Below are 18801 nucleotides of genomic sequence, written 5' to 3' on the forward strand. Positions count from 1 at the left end.
CAGAGCTCAGAGCCGACTCGGGCAATAGCTTACTTTGAGGGAAATCTTGGTATTTTGATGTGACGTCTACAGAAACACAGCATAAGAGAAATTTCCGGCGCAGACCTTTGGTATACAACAACAGCCCCGCTATAATATTGACGCTAACAGGGTTGTTGGAAAGCGGTTTCTTTTCATCTATTGCTGCCCAGAACGATATCAAGTATGAGAAAGTCAGCATTTATTGTCGCCTCAATCGCAACAGCGACAACTGTCGCCAATGCCCAATTACTCTACAACCAGGCAAATATTACTCAGATTGCTCAAAAAGGACTTGCGTTGTAAGTATATCTTGCTTGTGAAAGATTATCGCTTCATGCTAAAGATATACAGTCTTTCCACAGGATGTCAAACAGCTGTGAAAGAGCTGATCTCTCCTAAGTCGCCAACAGGACAGTGTCTCAATACTTCGGTTACCTCGCAGAGTATGTAACGTTTGGACAATATGAGCGGCAATTGCTAATATTTTACCCAAGTTTTGTATAGTAATGACTCTGCGATACCAGGGGTTGACAAGTACCTTGGTGCTATTTGTACTTCGAATCCATGTACTTCTAGCGTTCTTCAAAATGTCACGAAAGTAATCACTACTTCTTGCTCGAGTGACTTGAAAAAGTTTGGATGGGGAAACGACAGTGTTGCATTCGTTGTTCAACAGTATCCGCTAGCTAGGGAAATTCTTTGTTTGAAGACGTAGGTCCGATTGACAATATTGACTTGTTAAGCTTACGCTCCTTTACAACGTAGCAACGACCCTTACTCAAGCATTGCAAACTCTACCGGTGCAAACAACAGCGCAACCGGTGGAGCGGCAAGCACCACGAGTGACTGGTACAGCGCCACAGACAGTGCTTCCGATTGGTCTGCTGGAGGCAAGGCCAACACCGGCCCATCTTCAAGCGCCTTTTCTCTCATGGGCGGACAAGCCATTCAGAACAGTTCTGTCAGCCAAACTTTGTCCTCTTCTGCCTCTACTCCTACCGCCACTGGTTCCGCCAGCAATGGATCTTCCACTCCCGGCAATAGCGAATACTGCGTCACTTCAGTTATCACCGAACTATTTTCGTACCTTGGCAACACTAGTCTAACCTTGAATGATGTTGCCACTATCGCTCTCGGTGGCAATGCCACGGCAATTCAGACTATCATGTCCATCCCTCCTACTGCCCTTTGCAATGATTGCGTCTTTGCTGCTGTTACCCTTGTGGAAGCGGAGTTCCCTGACATTGGCACTTCTGTCAGTATCAACGGCAGTACCGCTAACGATTGGCTCAACCACACATGTTCTGCTTCTGGTCTACAGCTGTCTGGAAGTGAGTAGGGAAAAACCTTAAACACTCTTAATTGACAATTATTAGATGGTACGCTTCCCACAAACATCACTTCCGGCGCTTCCAACTCTTCCTTCCCTTACAACTTTACCGATGAGTCGTCTACCCATATTCCTTCTTCCACCGCCGCGCCCATTCCTGTGGTTTCTATTGTTCCTCAAATCGGTGGCGACAAGAACGCTACCATTGGCAACACCACTGTTGGTATTGGTCACAAGAACTCGACTATCTCTATGACATCTGCAGCTCTTACAGCTTCAACGAGTGTCTCTGCCACCTCTGCTAATCCATCCGTTCTCAAGAAGCGATGGATTGGAGAGCAGTAACATGTGAAAAAGATTCTTGTCACAAGATATCTCGCAATACATCGATTTGTTGAAATCATAATCGTTGTTTGGCAGTTGTAGCCATTAGTCTTTTTTAAATTGTGTTTGCCATATATAGCAGAATGAAATGTAAGAAATGATTAGAAATGTGGTTGTTATTTTGTTATGTTGCATTTTTTTATTCTATTCATTTTATCATCCCACTTTCCAAGTTGCTTTCTTTCTTTCTTATATTACAACTCTAATAGTATGCTTTGTGGGAATCTAATGATCCAATTGTTTTGTCAGAGAATGAGCAATAAGTGGCAGATAGGCGTGGAGCATATTACGGATAGGCATGTGGATAACTGGCACGCCTAATTAGACAGCTTCAAGGTCTTACCCCATTAGAAACGTTGTTACTTTTTCTTTTACTTTATCATATGCTGTATCTATAAACCGCGTCAAATCCTTGACATGTTTACAAGGTCACGTGATTCCGTATAGCGTTATCATTATTGTTATAGTCATTACCATTGCTCTCCATATCCTTGTTATTCTGTATATATATATATATATATATATATATATAGCAGTACTGGTTTTTTCTTTGCCACTTGGAGTGCTAAAGAGACTATCAGTGACCTATTACAAATTACATTTCATTTCAACATGCTTCCTCCAGTCTTGAAGGGCTTTCTTCCTTCTCCTCCTGGCCCGTATCAAGTGGGCTATGCATACATAGCTAACCCACCTCTCTCACCTTTCCATCACGTTTATCCTCAGCTGAAATCAACAGGCCAGCCAGCATTCCAAGTGCAGGAGATTAGCTATTGCGTTTTCTACCCTTGCACGCCTGGTACAGATGGCAGCAAGAAGAGGCATGTACAAGGTGTGCAGTGGGTGTCTGAACCGTTTTGGCAAGTCATTGAAGGCTACAAGAGGTTTTTGGGTCGCAACGGCAAGATGGCATGGTTGATGAGTCCTATAGGATATATAACTGGGAGAGTTCAGGTATGTGTGGTTGATCTTGTGTGTGACTTGGATTAATGTGGATGGCCCTGGGACAAAGTAGATGCCAGTATATCCCAAGACATTCCTCGCTCCGCCATCTACAAAAGGCCAGGCCTACCCTCTGGTAATATTCTCGCATGGGCTGGCAGGGACAAGACATACCTATAGTCAATATTGCTCGTCACTCGCTTCCGAGGGGTATGTTGTGCTTTCCGTTGAGCATCGTGATGGAAGTGGACCGGCTGTCCTTTTGCCAGAGCAAGAAGGTGGTGACGGTGCTGGGCAGAGTGAGAAGCCAAAAGTATTGCATTACATCCATGCGGACGACTTGGTCTGGAAACAAGGTGAAGAACATTCCGCTGAATATGGTCGTACCCTTCAACTTGATATACGAACCCGTGAGGTATATGAGGCGTATCATTCTTTCAAGCGTTTGCTCTCTCCCACTGGAGACAAAAAGATCAGGGTTGAAAACTTGAGTGGTGGAGACAAATTGTCGTGGGTGGACAGCTTCAAGGGCAAGGTAAACTTGGACGATCTGAGATTGGCTGGGCATTCGTTCGGAGGTGGCACAATTGTGAGTTTATCGGTGATTCATTGACATTCCATGTCTGACATCTCTGTTTGTAAAAGCTACATCTCCTTCAAACTCCTTCTCCTTCTCCTTCTGTCCTCACAGCGCTCCCGGTGACCCAAGCCATCGCCCTCGACCCGTGGCTTGAATCTCTTCCCACCCCTTCCGACATTATCTCTCCTCCTTCCCATACCTTCCCACCCTTATTGGTTATCAATTCTCCAGGGTTTACAGAATGGCGTGAACATTGGGGAAGATTAGTTGATTTGGTGAAGGGAAGAGGAACACTTGTGACGATGATGGGTATAGGTCGTGAGTTTCTTTCTGAGTTTTCCACTCCAGGAGGAATGGACGCTGATGAATGCGGCAAAAGACCAAGGGTTCTCTGATTTCCCGCTTCTCAGCCCTGTGGGTTATTCTAATGCTCATTCAATGCTCAACCAGATCCATACTCTATCCACGTCGTTTTTGAAACGCACACTTTCTTCTGATCCTGCTTTAGTGGGGAAAGAGGCAGACGATGGTGATTACCAAAAGGATACAGCAGATGGATTGTCAATTCAGGGGAAGAAAAATATGAAGAACGGGGATATTCTGTTACACTTGGTTGGCAAAGAATAGTGTCTTATCCCAATGACTCTGATACTTGGGGTATAAGCATTAGACTGCTCAAACTGTAGATTCAAGATTATACTGTTCTAATTTAATGTAGCTCTTGGGTTCGCAAGAACAATCTCCATACATTGTTTTCATTTGCTTTGACAAGCGTTAATATACGATAGAGAACAGGTTTATCACCTCCCTGCACCATCCACAGTTTTTGCCCCTGGACCCTTATTCCAGAAAAGAGTAGGCTGGAATTTTGTTGGTCTTCCGATCTTTCCATCTCTTTCATTACTGTCTCCAGCTCTGCCCCATTCTCGTCTGCCGAATCCACCCAGTTCTCTAGGTCCGCCTGGTCCACGAGGCTGATCAAATCCTCGTCGAGAATCCGGTTGGCCTAATCGGGCAGCATGACCTGGACCTACTTCATTAGCGTTTCCTCGTCCTCGACCACTAAACCCTGGGCCACTTCCTCGCATGGGCATCCCCCCCGCAGAACCTATAGCATTTGTGCCACTTAACGGCACAGCCCTCGGTGGACCTCTTAAGCCTTGTGGGCCTATTCGTCCATTGGATGCGGCAGGACCAGAAGGAGGGAAGCGTTCGTTGATGCCTGGGCCCGAAGGAAGCCCAGCTCTCGGTCCTCGCCCCCATCCTCGTCCCGGCATGAATTTTTGATCCCCAAACCCTGCGTGGCCTGCATAACCTGCTTCACCCCTAATAGGCGCTCTCCCCAAGCCTCCTACGCCTTCAAAGATGAATTCTACCACGTCGCCTGTTTCTCCATCCCCTTTTCCTTCTCCGTCCATAGACCGTTTAGTAATACGCAAGACAAGCTTCTGTCTCCCATTCGCCCATGCAGTTTCTTCATGCTGGACCAATGCCAGTAATTTATCAGGTTTGATAAACTCAATTGCGAGTGCTGATCCTGTTTCGGCGGGCCAGACTTGTCCATGCAATCTCTCTGCCGCAGCGAGTGCATCAGCAGTAGAAGAGTATACTGCAAACGCATGGTCTTTAACGCCGCTCAACCAAAGGCCGGGATATTCACTACTGTTAAATGGCGCTTTAGGTGGAGGGAGCAAAGAGTCATCTGCAAAGGGTGTCGTGTTGAGATAGAGATGTTCATGCAGGGAAGACTGGGTAAAAGGCCGCTTGAGATTTTGGATATACAAGACCTGCGTTGGGGGGTGGACAGTGACGAGTTTCGTAGAGAGCGGAGAGGGAGAGTTTCGTGATTTCTTGATTGGATGATCGGGGCTGGGTGAGACAGAGGATATTGAGCGTTTGGCTGGGGCCACGATAGGAGGTGTAGGAGGCTTAGCCTCCCTATCTTGTTCCCTTTCCTTCAACGATTTTGGCGTTTCCTCATACTTGTTTTGAGTTTCACGCGCTACTTCCTTTTCATCACCATTTTCCTGTTCTGCAGGCAAAGAAAGACCATTCGGAGAATGGTGAAGCGCAAGAGGAATATTTTGAGCTTCCTTGGTTTCTCGCTCAGCTATCTTTGTATCCAACACCTTTGACCCAACATCCTCAAGAGGTGTGTCTACTCCAAGCGGCACCCCTTCCACACTGTCTCCAGGCGCCTCAACCATTTCCTCTTCCATAGCGCGGCCTCCATCCCCACTATCTTTCTCAATCGCCTCCATCGGTAAAGGTTCAATAGCAGGTTCAACATGTGGCGGTGGTTGTAACGGTGTTGATGGGTGATCATTAGCTGCTGACGCTGGCGTAGGCAGCCGTGGATCCTGATCTTTCTCCTCTTCAGCAACAGACTGCTCATTGAGAGCAGCTTGAAGTCTTTCGGCCAGCTAAGTGTATGTCAACCTAGAAAAGCAAATATGCCGGCCGACGTACATCTTTTTTCAATCCTTTTGTATCCAGTCCACGCTTGCTCAATTCTTCCTTGAGCTCTGCCACTTTGAGACTTTTTACATTGACTGTCGACATCTCGAGTGAATTCAAGAAACAAAAACAAGTTGGTAAAAAGAATTAAACCAGTGAAGAGCGGGATCAAATTTCATCTGATCCAAAAATAGTGACGACATGAGATTTTTATTCCCCCCTTCTTGTGACGTCACATAATTCCACCTTGACGTTTGTTTCTACATTTAGAATATGTTGACATTACATCTCTCGCCACAATAACAATGCCTCTTGATTCACCTCCTCCATACGAGCCATCTGCCAAGCCCGCGCCTGCGAACACTCTTCGCAGGTCACCTACGAATCTATCCGATGAGAGTAGTGAGGGAGAGACTATGACGGACGAGAGGAGGGATATGGTGGACGAGCAGAGAGACTTGCCGGAAGGCTGGGTCAGATGTTTTGATCCCAAAACGCAGCATCACTTTTACGTAGATGAAGCGACGAAACGCTCCATCTGGGTTCACCCGTACGACGATCCAGAGTATCTCCGTACCCTTCCGAAGAGTCATCCGGCCCATCCAGATTTCCATGAGGTGGAAGCGATGAGAGAACCTTTGGAAGATGAGCAGAGGCGTCATATGGCTGCATCTGTTGGAGACAACTCTGCCGGAGAGGCTGCCTCGGCCCATGGGTACCCACATCAAACTTGGCTTCAGCGTACCAAGGACAGGGTGATTGGGACGAAAGAAGAGAGGCAGCAGGCCAAGGCTGAAAAGAAAAAAAGAAAGGAGGAACTGAGGAAGAAGATTGCTGTGCGTTTGCACCCATGTTGACATTTGCTGACTGGTACAGGCTCAGGAAGAGGCGTACCGCAAACGACGACAGGAACTGGTGAATCAGCAGCTCAACGACCCTACCATTCGTCAGTCTTTTCTTTTCCAGAGTTATGCTGACCTCGTAGGCATGCGATACGCCATGGATCCATACGGTTACTCTCCGCCAGGCGGACCATTCTTTCGTGGGCCATCTATCGCTCCCTACGGGCTCGGATACGGTGGTGGGTCTCGACGTCGCTATGGCTATGGCTATGGAGGTGGACTTGGGATGCCTCTCATGATGGGAGGAGGTGCTGGACTGCTCGGCGGCATGATGTTGGGTGAAAGCCTTGGTGGTGGCTTTGGTGGTGGTTGTGGTGGTGGTGGTGGTGGCTGTGGAGGAGGAGGAGGAGGCTGTGGTGGAGGTGGAGGTGGAGGTGGTAGTTAATTTTGTTTTTGTATTTCCTTTTGTGCTTCCTTTCGTGTTTCCATCTTCCATGTATCCATGTCTCGTCAAGATACATATCACAACGCATCTTCTCTCTCAATCCGTCCTTCATCACCAACGACCTCTGCTCTCTACTCTCCACGACGCAACCCGCTGCCACCCTCGCCGACCTACTCGGCGCGCTCCTACACGAGCTCAGGCAAGACATCTAGTGGGATAGGTATGGAGCAACCACCACCCGTACCCAAAAAGGACGATATCAGGAGGCCACCGCTTCCAACACAGCATAGCAGAGGCTGGGCAGTAGGTGTGTATGACAACAAGTTTGTCTCATCCACGCTCTCGCATCTCCCACCCATTCCATCTTCGACTCATGCAGCCAATCCGACCACTTCGCGTACCACACCGTCTTCTTCTTCTGCACTTGTCGTCTTTCCAGATGGGACCCCTCTGTCGGACCATTCGGTCTCGGGTCATGAGCAATGGGCGGGCAAAACAGCTGAGAATCTGACCGTTCAACATACTTCACCGAGTAGCCCTTGGAGTCTATTGACGGTGCATGTCTTGCCGTTGTTTGCCGGGAGTGCTCTCAAAACACCTATAGAGGATCTTAAGTGGGTAACATTCATGTTGGGCAACACTGACAAGAGCAGCCAGCTGTGTCATTCACATATTGTGTCCACCTCACAAAGGTCACCTCCTGCAAGGATTGTAGCTCTTCTCTCGGCGGACCTGCGAGATTTTATAGCGTCAGGTATGCTTACGCTGAAGGCGAAGTTTGAGACGCTTGAGGAGGAAAAGGTGGTTGGCAGGGCTGCCGAAGTGTGGTCCTTTTTCTGGACCCAAATTCTCCCGGTCTGTCATCTTTTTGGGAGAAATAGTAAGACTGATGATTGATCCAGTATGTTGAGGGCGTGTTTCTCCCATTCACCCAGCTAAGGGATGTCCCCACAAACGCATCCGCTGCGACTCCTACGCTCTCATCGACTTCTCCTATCCCAGTGAGGCATCTCTTGCTCTCGGGCTTTATGCTTCATATTCTGTTGCCTCTCTTACCCAGGCTTATCCCGCAAATATTACCGCGGCCCAATACGCCTTTGGACACTGTTGCTGGTAAACCTGCGCCCAGCGCTCAAGACCTGGCCCGGATCCTTCAAATGAGTCTCGTCCTTTCCACTCAAGCCAAGTATTCTTCTTTTTTTCCTACTTCATCTGCTCCTTCCGGCGCTCTTACGTCTACTCCTACCGGTAACTCGGCGCCTGGCCCAACAGGCCAGAACGATCCAGATGAAGAAGTGCGTTCCAATGTGGACAGTCTTGGACAAAGTGTGTGGTATAGAATCCAGATGGCAAAGATGGAAGCGATGGGTGAAGGGGGAAGCAAACCTGGTTCGCCTGCCAAGGGTGGTTTAGGCTCAAGTGCGGAAGGAGGGACGACAGGTGTAGGGACTGTAGATGGGCCAGGCGGAGCAGCAGGAACAAGAGCAAGTGTAATGGCCCCTCGAGGAAATTTGGGTCTTCAACACAAGCTTTCTACGGGCAAACGTTTGAGGAGAAGAGGATGGAGAGCGTCAACTTATCTCAGCCAGCATGCAACAGGACCATTTGCTGCTGGTGTCGAAGCCGTAGGAGGAATAGGAGTGCTATCGAGGCAAAACTCCAACTTTGCAGGGTCTCACATCGAACATCCTCGATGGGCAAGATATGATATCGAAGAGGATGACGACGTATTTACGTCAAATGTACAGCCTATAGGTCACAGCCAGCAAAATGCTTTGGGAAGGAGGATGAGAGGGGATACGACGGATTCCTCCTCGTCGGTCTCTATCAACAGTACATCGTCCATGATCAGCTCTCAAATAGCACTGTCTGCCGCCACAGGTTCATCCGCATTAACCTCTGGTACTGGTACCCCCTTGGGAGATATTCAAGAGTCATTCGCTAGCTATGGAGAAACGTCGACACCTTCAGCAAGCGTTATTAATGGCATGGGGAGAGGAATGGAGAAGGGTTACGGTAGGGCAATGGGCTAGTCATCCACCAAGAGTGTTTGGTGGAGAGTGTGCGATTCCAACATGTAGCATAGACGTTCATTAAACACGCAGGTCACTGGATGATGGGCTATGTTGTATGCATTACATTGTACACGGTATTCCGTAAGCCTCAGCGCGAGGTACGACTATACTCTATTCATCGTTCTCAGGTTGCTCTTCCTCCAGGATCCGAATCAATCTGACATGCATTTCCGTCGTATCGTCTCCTCTCAAAATGTCAGAAACGAAACGGGTTTCGACTTGTACTTGAAGCTAGTCACAGAGAACATCTCAACATTCACAGGCAAAGAACAAGAGTCAAAACGTGTGCGTACCATTTCCAATGCGCCCCTAATAACTCCACAGAGCACATTTGAGAACCATAATCCACCGTCTACAGCATCTTTTGGCAATTCTGCGAATTCCGCCAAGGGATTCTCGTCAAACGTCAAAACAAACTCTGTAGGACCACTTGTCATTCCACCACCCATTCCTGCTGCGCCTGAGCTAGAAGACGCCGCTACCTGAGCCGATGTTTGCTGCTGCTGTACAGAGGTAGGTGGGAAAGATACTGCTGGCGTTATGGCGAGGAATGTACGAAAGGCAATTTTGGAGATAACTTCTGCTGTCTCTGCAAACGTTGTACAGCGTTGTAAACCAGTTCGGGCGAGAAAATCTTCAATCAACCGAGTTCCAATGTTGTAGCCCCTATATACTCTGGGATTAGATGATTGGACAGACGGGAGATTCCTTGAGGCAAAACCTCTAGACTTGCATCTTTTCCAGTTGCTTGTTGACTTCCCCATAGTCCTCATAATCCTGCAGCCATTACACCATCAACTTTCCTATTGACTTTGAATCAACGATGGCCGAGAAGGCGCACCTTGATCAGTTGGACAACCAACGCTCCATAAGTAAGCGTGAATAGCTCAGCATTCTACAGCGCCAATCTCGTCAGCCTCTTCCAAACCGTACACCCGTTGAAAAATATATCGTTCATCCCACTCAACTAACCACTTTTTCTGTCTTCTTCCAAATATCATCCTACATCGTCCCCAATCAGCTCCAATAGCCAGTCATAGCCATAAATCCTTGAAGCAGCTCACTCCAATTGCCTTGTATTGCTTTGCGCCTGTTGACATCTTTTATTTTTTAAATGGATATCGTGTATCTTTCAAAAGAAAAAGAAGAAGAAAAGATGAATAGATGGAAAGAAATGAAAGGTCATGTCCATGTTTATATCCATGTCCGGACATTTATTTGCAATTTCTTTCCATCTTTATTTTTGTAAACAAAATTGTAATTACATTTGAAAACTAAATGTATACCATAAATTTCTACTTTATCTTTATTCTAAAAACCAAAACTTTCCTCTTCAATCTCTATTTTACCTATAGTGTTCTACTCTAGCTCATCAATGGACTAGCCGGTCTTGACTATGTCTTGCAATAACTCTTGCGGTCTACAAATCATCACGCGGACTGGTTATAAATGCAAACTTTTCTTCTTCGTCTTTGATGTCAGGCTTGGGAGTGACTGACGTCGTGAATTCAACATTGATGAGAGTATCAGCGCTGAGAGAAGGTGACTGAGTTGGGCCAATTATCATTTGTTCATACACAAGAGCGGGAGTGGCATGCAAGTTGGAAAAATGAATGTCTTCGCTTTCGGACTCTTGAGTGACATGAATGTGCGCTCCAATCGGAACGAAGAACAGGAATCGTAACAGTGATGGTTATCGGTACCAGGGTTACGACAAACTCCGCTATGGCAAAGCGAATTTTGGTAATAGCAAAAAAGCAGAAAAGACCGTAAACAATGCCAGAAGATACGCGAAGACTGCTATCAGTGGTATTTTCTTTTTGATGTCGGCAGACCTGCGTAATGGAGAGAGACATCGCGATCTTGATGTGATACGCAAGGTCTACGAGTATATCGACGAATCCTAGGATGTGGCACATCTTTCTGATGGTCAGCAGAGTTGTTTCAAGAAACGAGAGGTTATCAAACTTGAAAGTTTCGTCAGTAACGTTGCGAGCCCAAGGCATAGAAGTCGATATGTGAAGGAGGGAACAACCAGATACGGCATATTTTTAGCATAATTATTGAAAAAGACACCAGCAATACTCATTTGCGGACTGTTTTATGTCAGTATCATATCTCTTATCAAACGGATGACTTACTATACGCAACGACGTGCCATATTGTAGCAGCAGACGTAACCCTTCTAGCGACTTTATGGTAGGACTTGGGTTTTTCGTAGCCCTTTCCGACTCTTATGCCCAAAAAGTTGTTTCTAACGCCAAGAGCGACACAAAAGGAGAACTGGGCAAGAGCCACAAACCTGGAGTTAATAGAATCTTGACCTTAGCCACTACCCTGGACACGCGGACCGAGGTCTGTTCTTAAGCGATGGTGAATAGAACAAGTAACAGGTATAAGACAAAAAGATATATCTCGTACATCTCCAGAAAGAACTTGAATCCTCGGCGGAATCAGCTCAATAGTCGGTAGAAGATAGTGGAGAAAAGGGAAATAAGAGAGAGGAGGCTTCACGTAGGGACAAGAGACATCAGTAGTCCAACAACTGAGGTTGCTTGACAAGCAAGATGAATGGCTATCAGAGGGCTTCCTGGAACCCCGGCAGATAAGCTAGCCTTTATCCAAAACGCCACCTCGCCAACCTGCTGCTCCAAGTCGGGCATGGAATCAGGATAAAATGGGTATCCAACAGATACCAAAAAGGATAGCGTATCCAATACAGTTCTGGATCATGGACGCTCGCAGAGGCGTCAATAGAATGTTGAAAGGCAAAACATGGGTTCACATGAGCGCAACTTTTGAGATTTCCTCTCGAAAGTGAATTTGGCCATGAGAGAAGCCTCGGCTGCAGTTGTAACGTCTCCCGTGGCATCTTGGACCAGGATGAAAATAGCAGCAGCTGAATACTTTACATTCGTCGTGACATACTGTCGAAGGGTTTTAAACTGTGATGCATACACATCGTTAAATAGAATATCGAAAAATAAAGACACAAGACCCTCACGATTATATGGGAACTTTTCCACAGCAACATCACCGGAATATATATTGGAATTCCTGTTCTCCAAGTCTTCCTCCGCTGACACAATAGGCATAGATGGCGAAACCTTCAGAGGCAATTTGGAATGCTCATACGCTTGTATACTCCGACCATACTTGAAGAGTTGAGAAGGTTGCTCGTATGGGTGATTGTCTGGCGTATACCTGTTCCTGGGTATTTATAGACCAGCTCTGGATGGCACCATTCATGAACAAATTCTACTATCCTGCCTTGGTCCGGGGACATCAAAGTCAACCTCAAGTCCAGCCGGTTTGTCAATATCTGTCTTGTTTGGGGCCAGGACGTCTACTATCAGACTAGTATTGTCCCATTCGCTCGCATCTTCAACCGTTGTCAAATGGAGCTGTGTCTGATTGTGGAGATGGGCAATAATATCAGTAGCCTCATCATTAGACAGGTAACCCCAAATGTTGTCTTTGGGAGTGTTGGCGATGGAGTAAGAAGCACATATATCGACTTTGTTATAATATCTCTCTAATGAGGTGAACAGCGACGCTACCCAGGCTTCCTAGCAAAGGGAACCTTGGGCGAGGAGAATAAAGGTCGTGATGAGGCTTTGGGGGATCAAAAACTGTCAATAGCAAAGTAAGAGCAGATAAAGATGAGTACTCAAAAAAGTCAAAAATCTGGGAGCTTGAATAGAGAGGGATAGGCTGAGCTTTTATCTGACTCTCTCATCAAGTGCTCTGCTGAGTTTATCTCTCTTACTGGAGCGGTATGGTTTGACATAGTAGCCAGCCTATTTCTCCTTAAAGCACTCAGTAGGATGAAACAAGTAGAATCGATCCGTGTAGTCTTGACATCTATACGTGTCAGCTCTTTTAAGCCTGCAAGTCCTTTCTCCTCTGGCTGCAGAGATCCTCCTGTTCTGGTCGTTTTCCGTTGAGATTGAAATGGCCAATGGTCATGCAGTCTCTTTCCTGTCTCAAGTCATCTAACCATGGTTGATGTGAGGCGGTCAGCATGAAAATGTTATCTGGAAGAATGTAAAATCGTTATGTTCTTCTTGAAAAGTCATAAAATAACTGTTGTAATTATGAATATAATATTTGCAGAGTATTATAGTAGCAATACAATGACGTGTTATTAAACACGTCGCGTCACGTCTCACGCCTTTATTAGAAATGTCTTTCTTTTCATTCTTGTTCATATAAAAAGAAAAAACCATGGACGAAGAAGCAGATCCTATCCTCACCTTTTTCCCAACAGTCATTCCAGACACTCAATCTACCATTTTATACACAACATTGTCTCTCTCATCCACCGCCACCCCCGAAGAGATACGTAAAGCTTACCGTCGTCTCGCTCTCCAATACCATCCTGATAAGCACTCCTCCAAGTCTGAACATGAGAAGGAAGAACTCTCCAAAAGCTTTCAGCGCGTAGGCTTTGCATATACCGTACTGAGTGACGAAGGCAGGAGAAAAAGGTATGATGCAAGTGGCAGGACCGATGAAAAGTTTGCAGGGGTGGAAGAAATGGGCTGGGAAGCGTATTTTGAGAGTTTGTATAAGCGTGTGGACCGAAAGATGTTGGACGAGGACAAGAAAAAGTATCAAGGTCAGTCATAGAGCAAACGGTATGAGATTGGTGTTGATGTTTCGATTGTAGGATCTGACGAGGAGAAAAATGATATTATTTCCGCCTACCAATCAACATCTGGATCCTTTCCTGATATCCTCTCTTATATTCCTCATTCCACCTATGAAGATGAAGAACGATTTAAAGTGTTGATCAACTCACTCATCTATTCTGGCGAACTAGAGTCTACTCTCAAATGGAAAAAGACATCTACAGATGAAAAAGCCCACAAGAAGCGTGAGAAATCAGGCGAGAAGGCAGCAAAAGAAGCCGAAAAGGCTGCGAAAGAGCTTGGTGTTTGGGATGAATTTTACGGATCAGGAGAGAAAGGCAAGAGACAGGAGGACAAGACTAAAGCAGAAAGTAATGGCGATGCTCTGCAAGCTCTGATTCTCAAGCGCCAAAGAGAAAGAGAAAGCGCAATTGACGTTATGGAGGAGAAATATCGAAAGATTGAGGAGGAGGCAAGAGCAAAGAAAAAAAGTAGAAAGACAAAGAGCAAGAAGGAAATTGAAGAGCCACCTGTAAGTTTAAATATCTCAAATCTTGTCAAATATGACAATACTAATCTCGTATAAAGGAGATCAGCGACGCCGATTTTGAAGCTCTCCAAGCCAAAATGTTTGCCGACAAGGAAACTGATTCTGTTCCTAAAGCAAATAAAACAAGAAAGTCCAAAATCTGAGGTCTATAAATTCTATTCACATCGTTCTGTCTGTTGTACTTGTCCTTTACTAAGAGTGTTTCTTCTTGATAATATTATGCACTTTGTCAAGCAGGCAATTTACCATTCAAAATCGTGTTAACTATCACTGGTTATGTGCTGACATTAATCATCATGCAATTCTAAGCCTACATATACATCTAAAGAATAAAGAAGAACGATTCACTACTTTGCAAGTTCACAAAGCAAAAACACCTGAGCGGCGCTGCATGACGATGAATCTGCTGTGCTTTTCAAACAAAAAAGCAATTTACCAAAACACTTCAACTCAGATAACAGTACAAAAACCTAGTACACCTGTCGATCATTCAATCTCCATTCTTTCAACGGTCCCCACCAAGACCAACCAGACCCTTGCTTTTGTCCGGTTTCATTTTGTTCATCTATCACTCGCCGTCTTCCTCTTTGCTCTCTCCTATTCCCTGTAGTATTGGCAGAACCTGAACTCGTATCTATATCTTCCCATTCTTCTCTTGCCTCGGCTCCTCTCTCTGTGCACTCAACTCTTCCAGTTCTGTCCGCTTCATTGCCAAATTCCGCAAGCAGACGTTCATCGTTCAACATCTCGCCAGCTTCACGTAATCGCCTCGCACTCTCTTCATGCTCTCTGATCCCGAACCTTCCCAATCCCCAACCAATATCGTCTTCATTGACAATGCCTGCTTCCAATCTTGCTCCTCTTTCCTGTCTGCCAGACTTGTAGCTTTCTGGAAACACTCTTAATCGGCGCTCGGCACGTTCGATGGCAGCTTTTTTTGTCGCTTCTTGATGGGCCTTGCGTAAGCGACGAAGGTAAACGACAAACCATGTAGAGGGGTATGACAACAGCTGGCTAAAGGTATGTGGTGCATGCAGAGAAGGTGTAGCGGAGGTAGAAGATGCCTCTGAGTTTGTGGAAATCTGATGACCCCGATTAGCTGAGGAACCTCCCCCGACGGTATCCATATCTGGTGCTGAGAATTCGACATGGTGATCGTCATCAACCCCTGCTCTGTCTGTTCTACGATGCCTCAAATCATCCATCTCCATTGCTCCTTCTTCTGCTTGAGCTTCATCTGCAGTGGAGCGACGAGTGGCGCGACGAGTCAAAGTTCCAGTGCGAGAGGTGCGTAGGATAGAGGTAACACCAAAGGCGAGCCCATCCGCAATGCCTGCAAGCGAGTTTTGCCGCCGTCTTTCATCTAAAGCACCTGCCTCTCGACGGTTTCTGGCATCTGCAGTCCGAACGCGGGCAGCGGCCTTGGCTTGTTTGCGTTTCTTTCTCTCCGCTCGAACCATAATATCTTCTACTTCGCCAATACCCATACCACTACCTACCCACCACCACCATCCTAGCCAGATTTGCCATAAGATGGCGGCAAAGAGCAAATGTTGTAGCCAGTCAATTCCATCTTCTGCAACAGCGACAAAATTGAAGCTTGTGCTGATCATGGCTAAAAACAAACTGCCCACTCCAAACGCGGCCGTTCCGCCATCAAATCGCCAGGCTCGACGGCGGTTAACAAAGAGCCCCCAGATAGCAAGCGAGATTGTGAATATAAGCAACAAGGTCGAGTTGAACACATTTCGAATAGCGTCAGAGATGTCGAGGACTGTCTGACTGGGAGATAAGGCGGTGAAGACCAGAACAGAAGAAACGACCGCCAGTGGCCCCAAAACAAAGATTATAAGCCGAGCTTCTATACGAGAAGGGTAAAGAAGAGTCAAGAACTGGATATGGGCAATCTAACGTGCTGTCAATACACCATCCCAATCCAACTCGACTCACATTGCTCAAGCCGGCGTTCAAAGCTTGCAAGAGAAACCAAGCAGCGTTCTGTGCCGTCGACCAGCTCGTAGGAGGGACAGTGACGGCAACATAGTCGAGATAATATGGCCATTTGTCTGCCAAATGTGCACAATGCCTCAATATTACTACAATCTTGATGACAACGCTAATGAGAACGGTGACAATAGAAGACAGCTGAAGGAAATAATTCAATGGTGCCAGAGGATAATGGTATTGCGTTGTGACTATGATTGTCAGCTAATATGCCTATTCCAGCATAAATCACATACAGAGCAGGTGTATGAGTAGAACTGTTAACAGAGTACCCGTTATGCCATTGACGAGGAGCTGTATAGGAAGAGTGTAGGCCAGAGATGGCTGGTATTGCAGGTATGGGTCAGCTTCCAGCACTTTGCTGACCGTACTGTCCATTTCAACTCTCAGGAAGGAGATGGTTGAGAGGTTGTTGAAAGCTTCAAGTTTTTGTAGTCATATTTTGTACGTTTGTTATTGTTGTAAAAGAGAAAAGAGATTTGTTACCGCTTTTTACTTTTTCATTTTCTTCTCCATCTTCTCATTACACTTTAATATATCATGTCTTCACAAGATCAGGATGATTATACAGAAGAGCAGAGACAAGCAGCTGTAAGTCAATATGCATGACCGGTTGACTGCTTCTGATGCTATATGATGCATAGTGGGCAGCGGTAGGTTATTGAGCTTCTCAGTATTCGCAACTAAACGCGTATGGCAGTATTATACTCAACAAGGCTATACACCTGAACAGGTAGTTGCCGCCATGGGCACAGAGAGCTCGTCTTCTGCGAACACGCCCTATGCAGATTACACATCTACCTCTTACAGCGGTCCTCAGCCGACAACAGGACCTTATCCTGCCAGTACTTCTTACCAGCCTCTTTTAGACTCGGATATGCTTCAACAATCATCAGTATACACTCCTCAAGGAGCCGCAGAAGCAAGCAGGCATGCTCCTAGACCTGGAAAGAGAGAGACTGTCATTCGAAAGGGTAGCGGCAAGGTTTGGGAAGATCCGACTTTGCTTGATTGGGATCCTAGTGAGTACTGTTGAGTTCTAATAGCAAGAACGCAGAGATCTAACGTAGCTGTATAGAATGGTTTAGACTATTTGTTGGAGATGTCAGCAACGATGTTAATGAAAGAACTTTGGACGAAGCTTTCAGCAAATACTCGAGTTACTGTAAATGCAAAGTTGTGAGAGACCGACTAAGCTTGAAGGTAGGTCGTTCGAGTGAATTTACTTGTGAAGAGTGCACACAAACCATATCGCATTAGGCAAAGTATGGGTTCATTGCCTTCAAAGACCCAGAAGACTTTTTGAAGGCATGGAAAGAGATGGATGGCAAGTATGTTGGAAACAGACCGATTCGGCTGTCAAAAGTCCGGGACGACAAGTATGGATCTATTAAAACAGTAGAAATCAGTGGGAAAAAGGTTGGCCTATTCAACAGAGAAGACTCGCTTTGCTAATCTTCTGCAGGCTAAAGCTCTTGATAAAATTCGCAAAAATCATGGTAAACCACTCAATGGACGTCCAGTGCCATTCTAATCGTCCTAGTATCCATCTTGTTGTCTCCATTGTTGAATGTACAGCAAATAATAATAGATTCAAGACATGCATGGCATCTGTAGGATACGAAAAGGGGTCAATCTCAGTATTATAGGTATACGCACAACACTTGCAAGAATTGTTGAGCCATACATTTCCATTCTCCTATTCTCTTTTAGTTCTGCTACAATATCGTCCAAAAATTCCTACTCCCGATCTATGTCTTTTCGGCATAACCTCTGTGCCTGGTCTGCATGGGACTTTACTGCTCCATGCAAGCATAGGTACTACTTTGAGAGCTGCAGCAATAGTATTAGCAGTTTGAGAGAAGGATTCGATAAAGGCTGTTAGCAAGTATACCTTTTTACCAATCGTTCAGTTCTCGTTAGTTGGATAACGTCTCTGATACCCAGATGACCTAAGTGGTAGTCCCAAGACTGCAAAGGGTTGACAAATGTCTGGAAGGCGGTAGCATAATGGGATGCTTTGACTGCGTAGAGACCGTTTTCGAAGGCGTGGTGACAATTATAATGTTGTTTTCTCCCTGAGAGGTGCCATCATGGCGGTAAGAAACTCAACACAAGTTGGAAGGCATCTTGTGGACAGCAATCGGATTACAGATCAGTTTTAGTACACAAAAGAAGTTGTACAGAGCAAGACGACCAAGGGATAAAAAGTGACTGCTAGTCTAGCTCCGTTTCCCATTTTGACATCTCTAGTTGATGAAGCACGTACATGTGTCAGCTAGACAATGTTTCCGACCATGTAGCGGGACGTTCCTAAATTGAGGACACAAATGTTTGATGGTACTGTAGAGGAGGTGACCGTGCTACCTAGAGCGCACCGAGACTTGCACTTCATGGTGCTATGAGAGAAGCTTTGGTGTTATAAACACCACTTTTGTGTTTATCTGTCAATTCCTTTCATGGTGAGAATCCGTAATGTTCATGCTGTTATATCCAACAGGGCGAGGATTGTTGATCAAGTGGTAAGCAAGTTTTTT

At 46.0% G+C, this 18801-nt stretch overlaps 9 protein-coding genes across 9 annotated transcripts; 6 read left to right on the forward strand and 3 right to left on the reverse strand.

The window, feature by feature from the left end:
• Positions 1–204: 204 nt before the first annotated feature.
• On the forward strand, positions 205–1696 carry L203_101339 (uncharacterized protein; the record flags this gene model as incomplete). The annotated part of the gene is made up of 5 exons (XM_066210781.1): positions 205–320; positions 373–464; positions 516–732; positions 787–1352; positions 1398–1696. 5 exons carry the CDS (start codon positions 205–207, stop codon positions 1694–1696), a joined length of 1290 nt encoding a protein of 429 aa, XP_066066878.1.
• Positions 1697–2347: 651 nt separating this feature from the next.
• L203_101340 (uncharacterized protein) lies at positions 2348–3884 on the forward strand (the record flags this gene model as incomplete). Its single annotated transcript, XM_066210782.1, has 4 exons — positions 2348–2689; positions 2751–3266; positions 3323–3575; positions 3637–3884. 4 exons carry the CDS (start codon positions 2348–2350, stop codon positions 3882–3884), a joined length of 1359 nt encoding a protein of 452 aa, XP_066066879.1.
• Positions 3885–4057: 173 nt separating this feature from the next.
• On the reverse strand, positions 4058–5819 carry L203_101341 (uncharacterized protein; the record flags this gene model as incomplete). Its single annotated transcript, XM_066210783.1, has 2 exons — positions 4058–5680; positions 5727–5819. The coding sequence occupies 2 exons, from the start codon at positions 5817–5819 to the stop codon at positions 4058–4060; spliced, it is 1716 nt and encodes a 571-aa protein (XP_066066880.1).
• A 200-nt stretch (positions 5820–6019) lies between these two features.
• On the forward strand, positions 6020–7001 carry L203_101342 (uncharacterized protein; the record flags this gene model as incomplete). The annotated part of the gene is made up of 2 exons (XM_066210784.1): positions 6020–6550; positions 6597–7001. The coding sequence occupies 2 exons, from the start codon at positions 6020–6022 to the stop codon at positions 6999–7001; spliced, it is 936 nt and encodes a 311-aa protein (XP_066066881.1).
• A 57-nt stretch (positions 7002–7058) lies between these two features.
• On the forward strand, positions 7059–9034 carry L203_101343 (uncharacterized protein; the record flags this gene model as incomplete). Its single annotated transcript, XM_066210785.1, has 2 exons — positions 7059–7856; positions 7904–9034. 2 exons carry the CDS (start codon positions 7059–7061, stop codon positions 9032–9034), a joined length of 1929 nt encoding a protein of 642 aa, XP_066066882.1.
• Positions 9035–9187: 153 nt separating this feature from the next.
• On the reverse strand, positions 9188–10176 carry L203_101344 (uncharacterized protein; the record flags this gene model as incomplete). The annotated part of the gene is made up of 6 exons (XM_066210786.1): positions 9188–9307; positions 9370–9742; positions 9810–9853; positions 9918–9971; positions 10049–10078; positions 10141–10176. 6 exons carry the CDS (start codon positions 10174–10176, stop codon positions 9188–9190), a joined length of 657 nt encoding a protein of 218 aa, XP_066066883.1.
• Positions 10177–13303: 3127 nt separating this feature from the next.
• On the forward strand, positions 13304–14403 carry L203_101345 (uncharacterized protein; the record flags this gene model as incomplete). Its single annotated transcript, XM_066210787.1, has 3 exons — positions 13304–13697; positions 13749–14242; positions 14299–14403. 3 exons carry the CDS (start codon positions 13304–13306, stop codon positions 14401–14403), a joined length of 993 nt encoding a protein of 330 aa, XP_066066884.1.
• A 327-nt stretch (positions 14404–14730) lies between these two features.
• L203_101346 (uncharacterized protein) lies at positions 14731–16642 on the reverse strand (the record flags this gene model as incomplete). Its single annotated transcript, XM_066210788.1, has 3 exons — positions 14731–16167; positions 16211–16455; positions 16501–16642. The coding sequence occupies 3 exons, from the start codon at positions 16640–16642 to the stop codon at positions 14731–14733; spliced, it is 1824 nt and encodes a 607-aa protein (XP_066066885.1).
• A 162-nt stretch (positions 16643–16804) lies between these two features.
• Positions 16805–17798, forward strand: L203_101347 (uncharacterized protein; the record flags this gene model as incomplete). Its single annotated transcript, XM_066210789.1, has 5 exons — positions 16805–16855; positions 16965–17286; positions 17343–17467; positions 17525–17683; positions 17730–17798. The coding sequence occupies 5 exons, from the start codon at positions 16805–16807 to the stop codon at positions 17796–17798; spliced, it is 726 nt and encodes a 241-aa protein (XP_066066886.1).
• Between the last annotated feature and the right edge of the window lie 1003 nt (positions 17799–18801).

This window comes from Cryptococcus depauperatus, chromosome 2 (genome assembly GCF_001720195.1).
Source record: "Cryptococcus depauperatus CBS 7841 chromosome 2, complete sequence".
In the NCBI taxonomy this organism is placed as follows: Eukaryota; Fungi; Basidiomycota; class Tremellomycetes; order Tremellales; family Cryptococcaceae; genus Cryptococcus; species Cryptococcus depauperatus.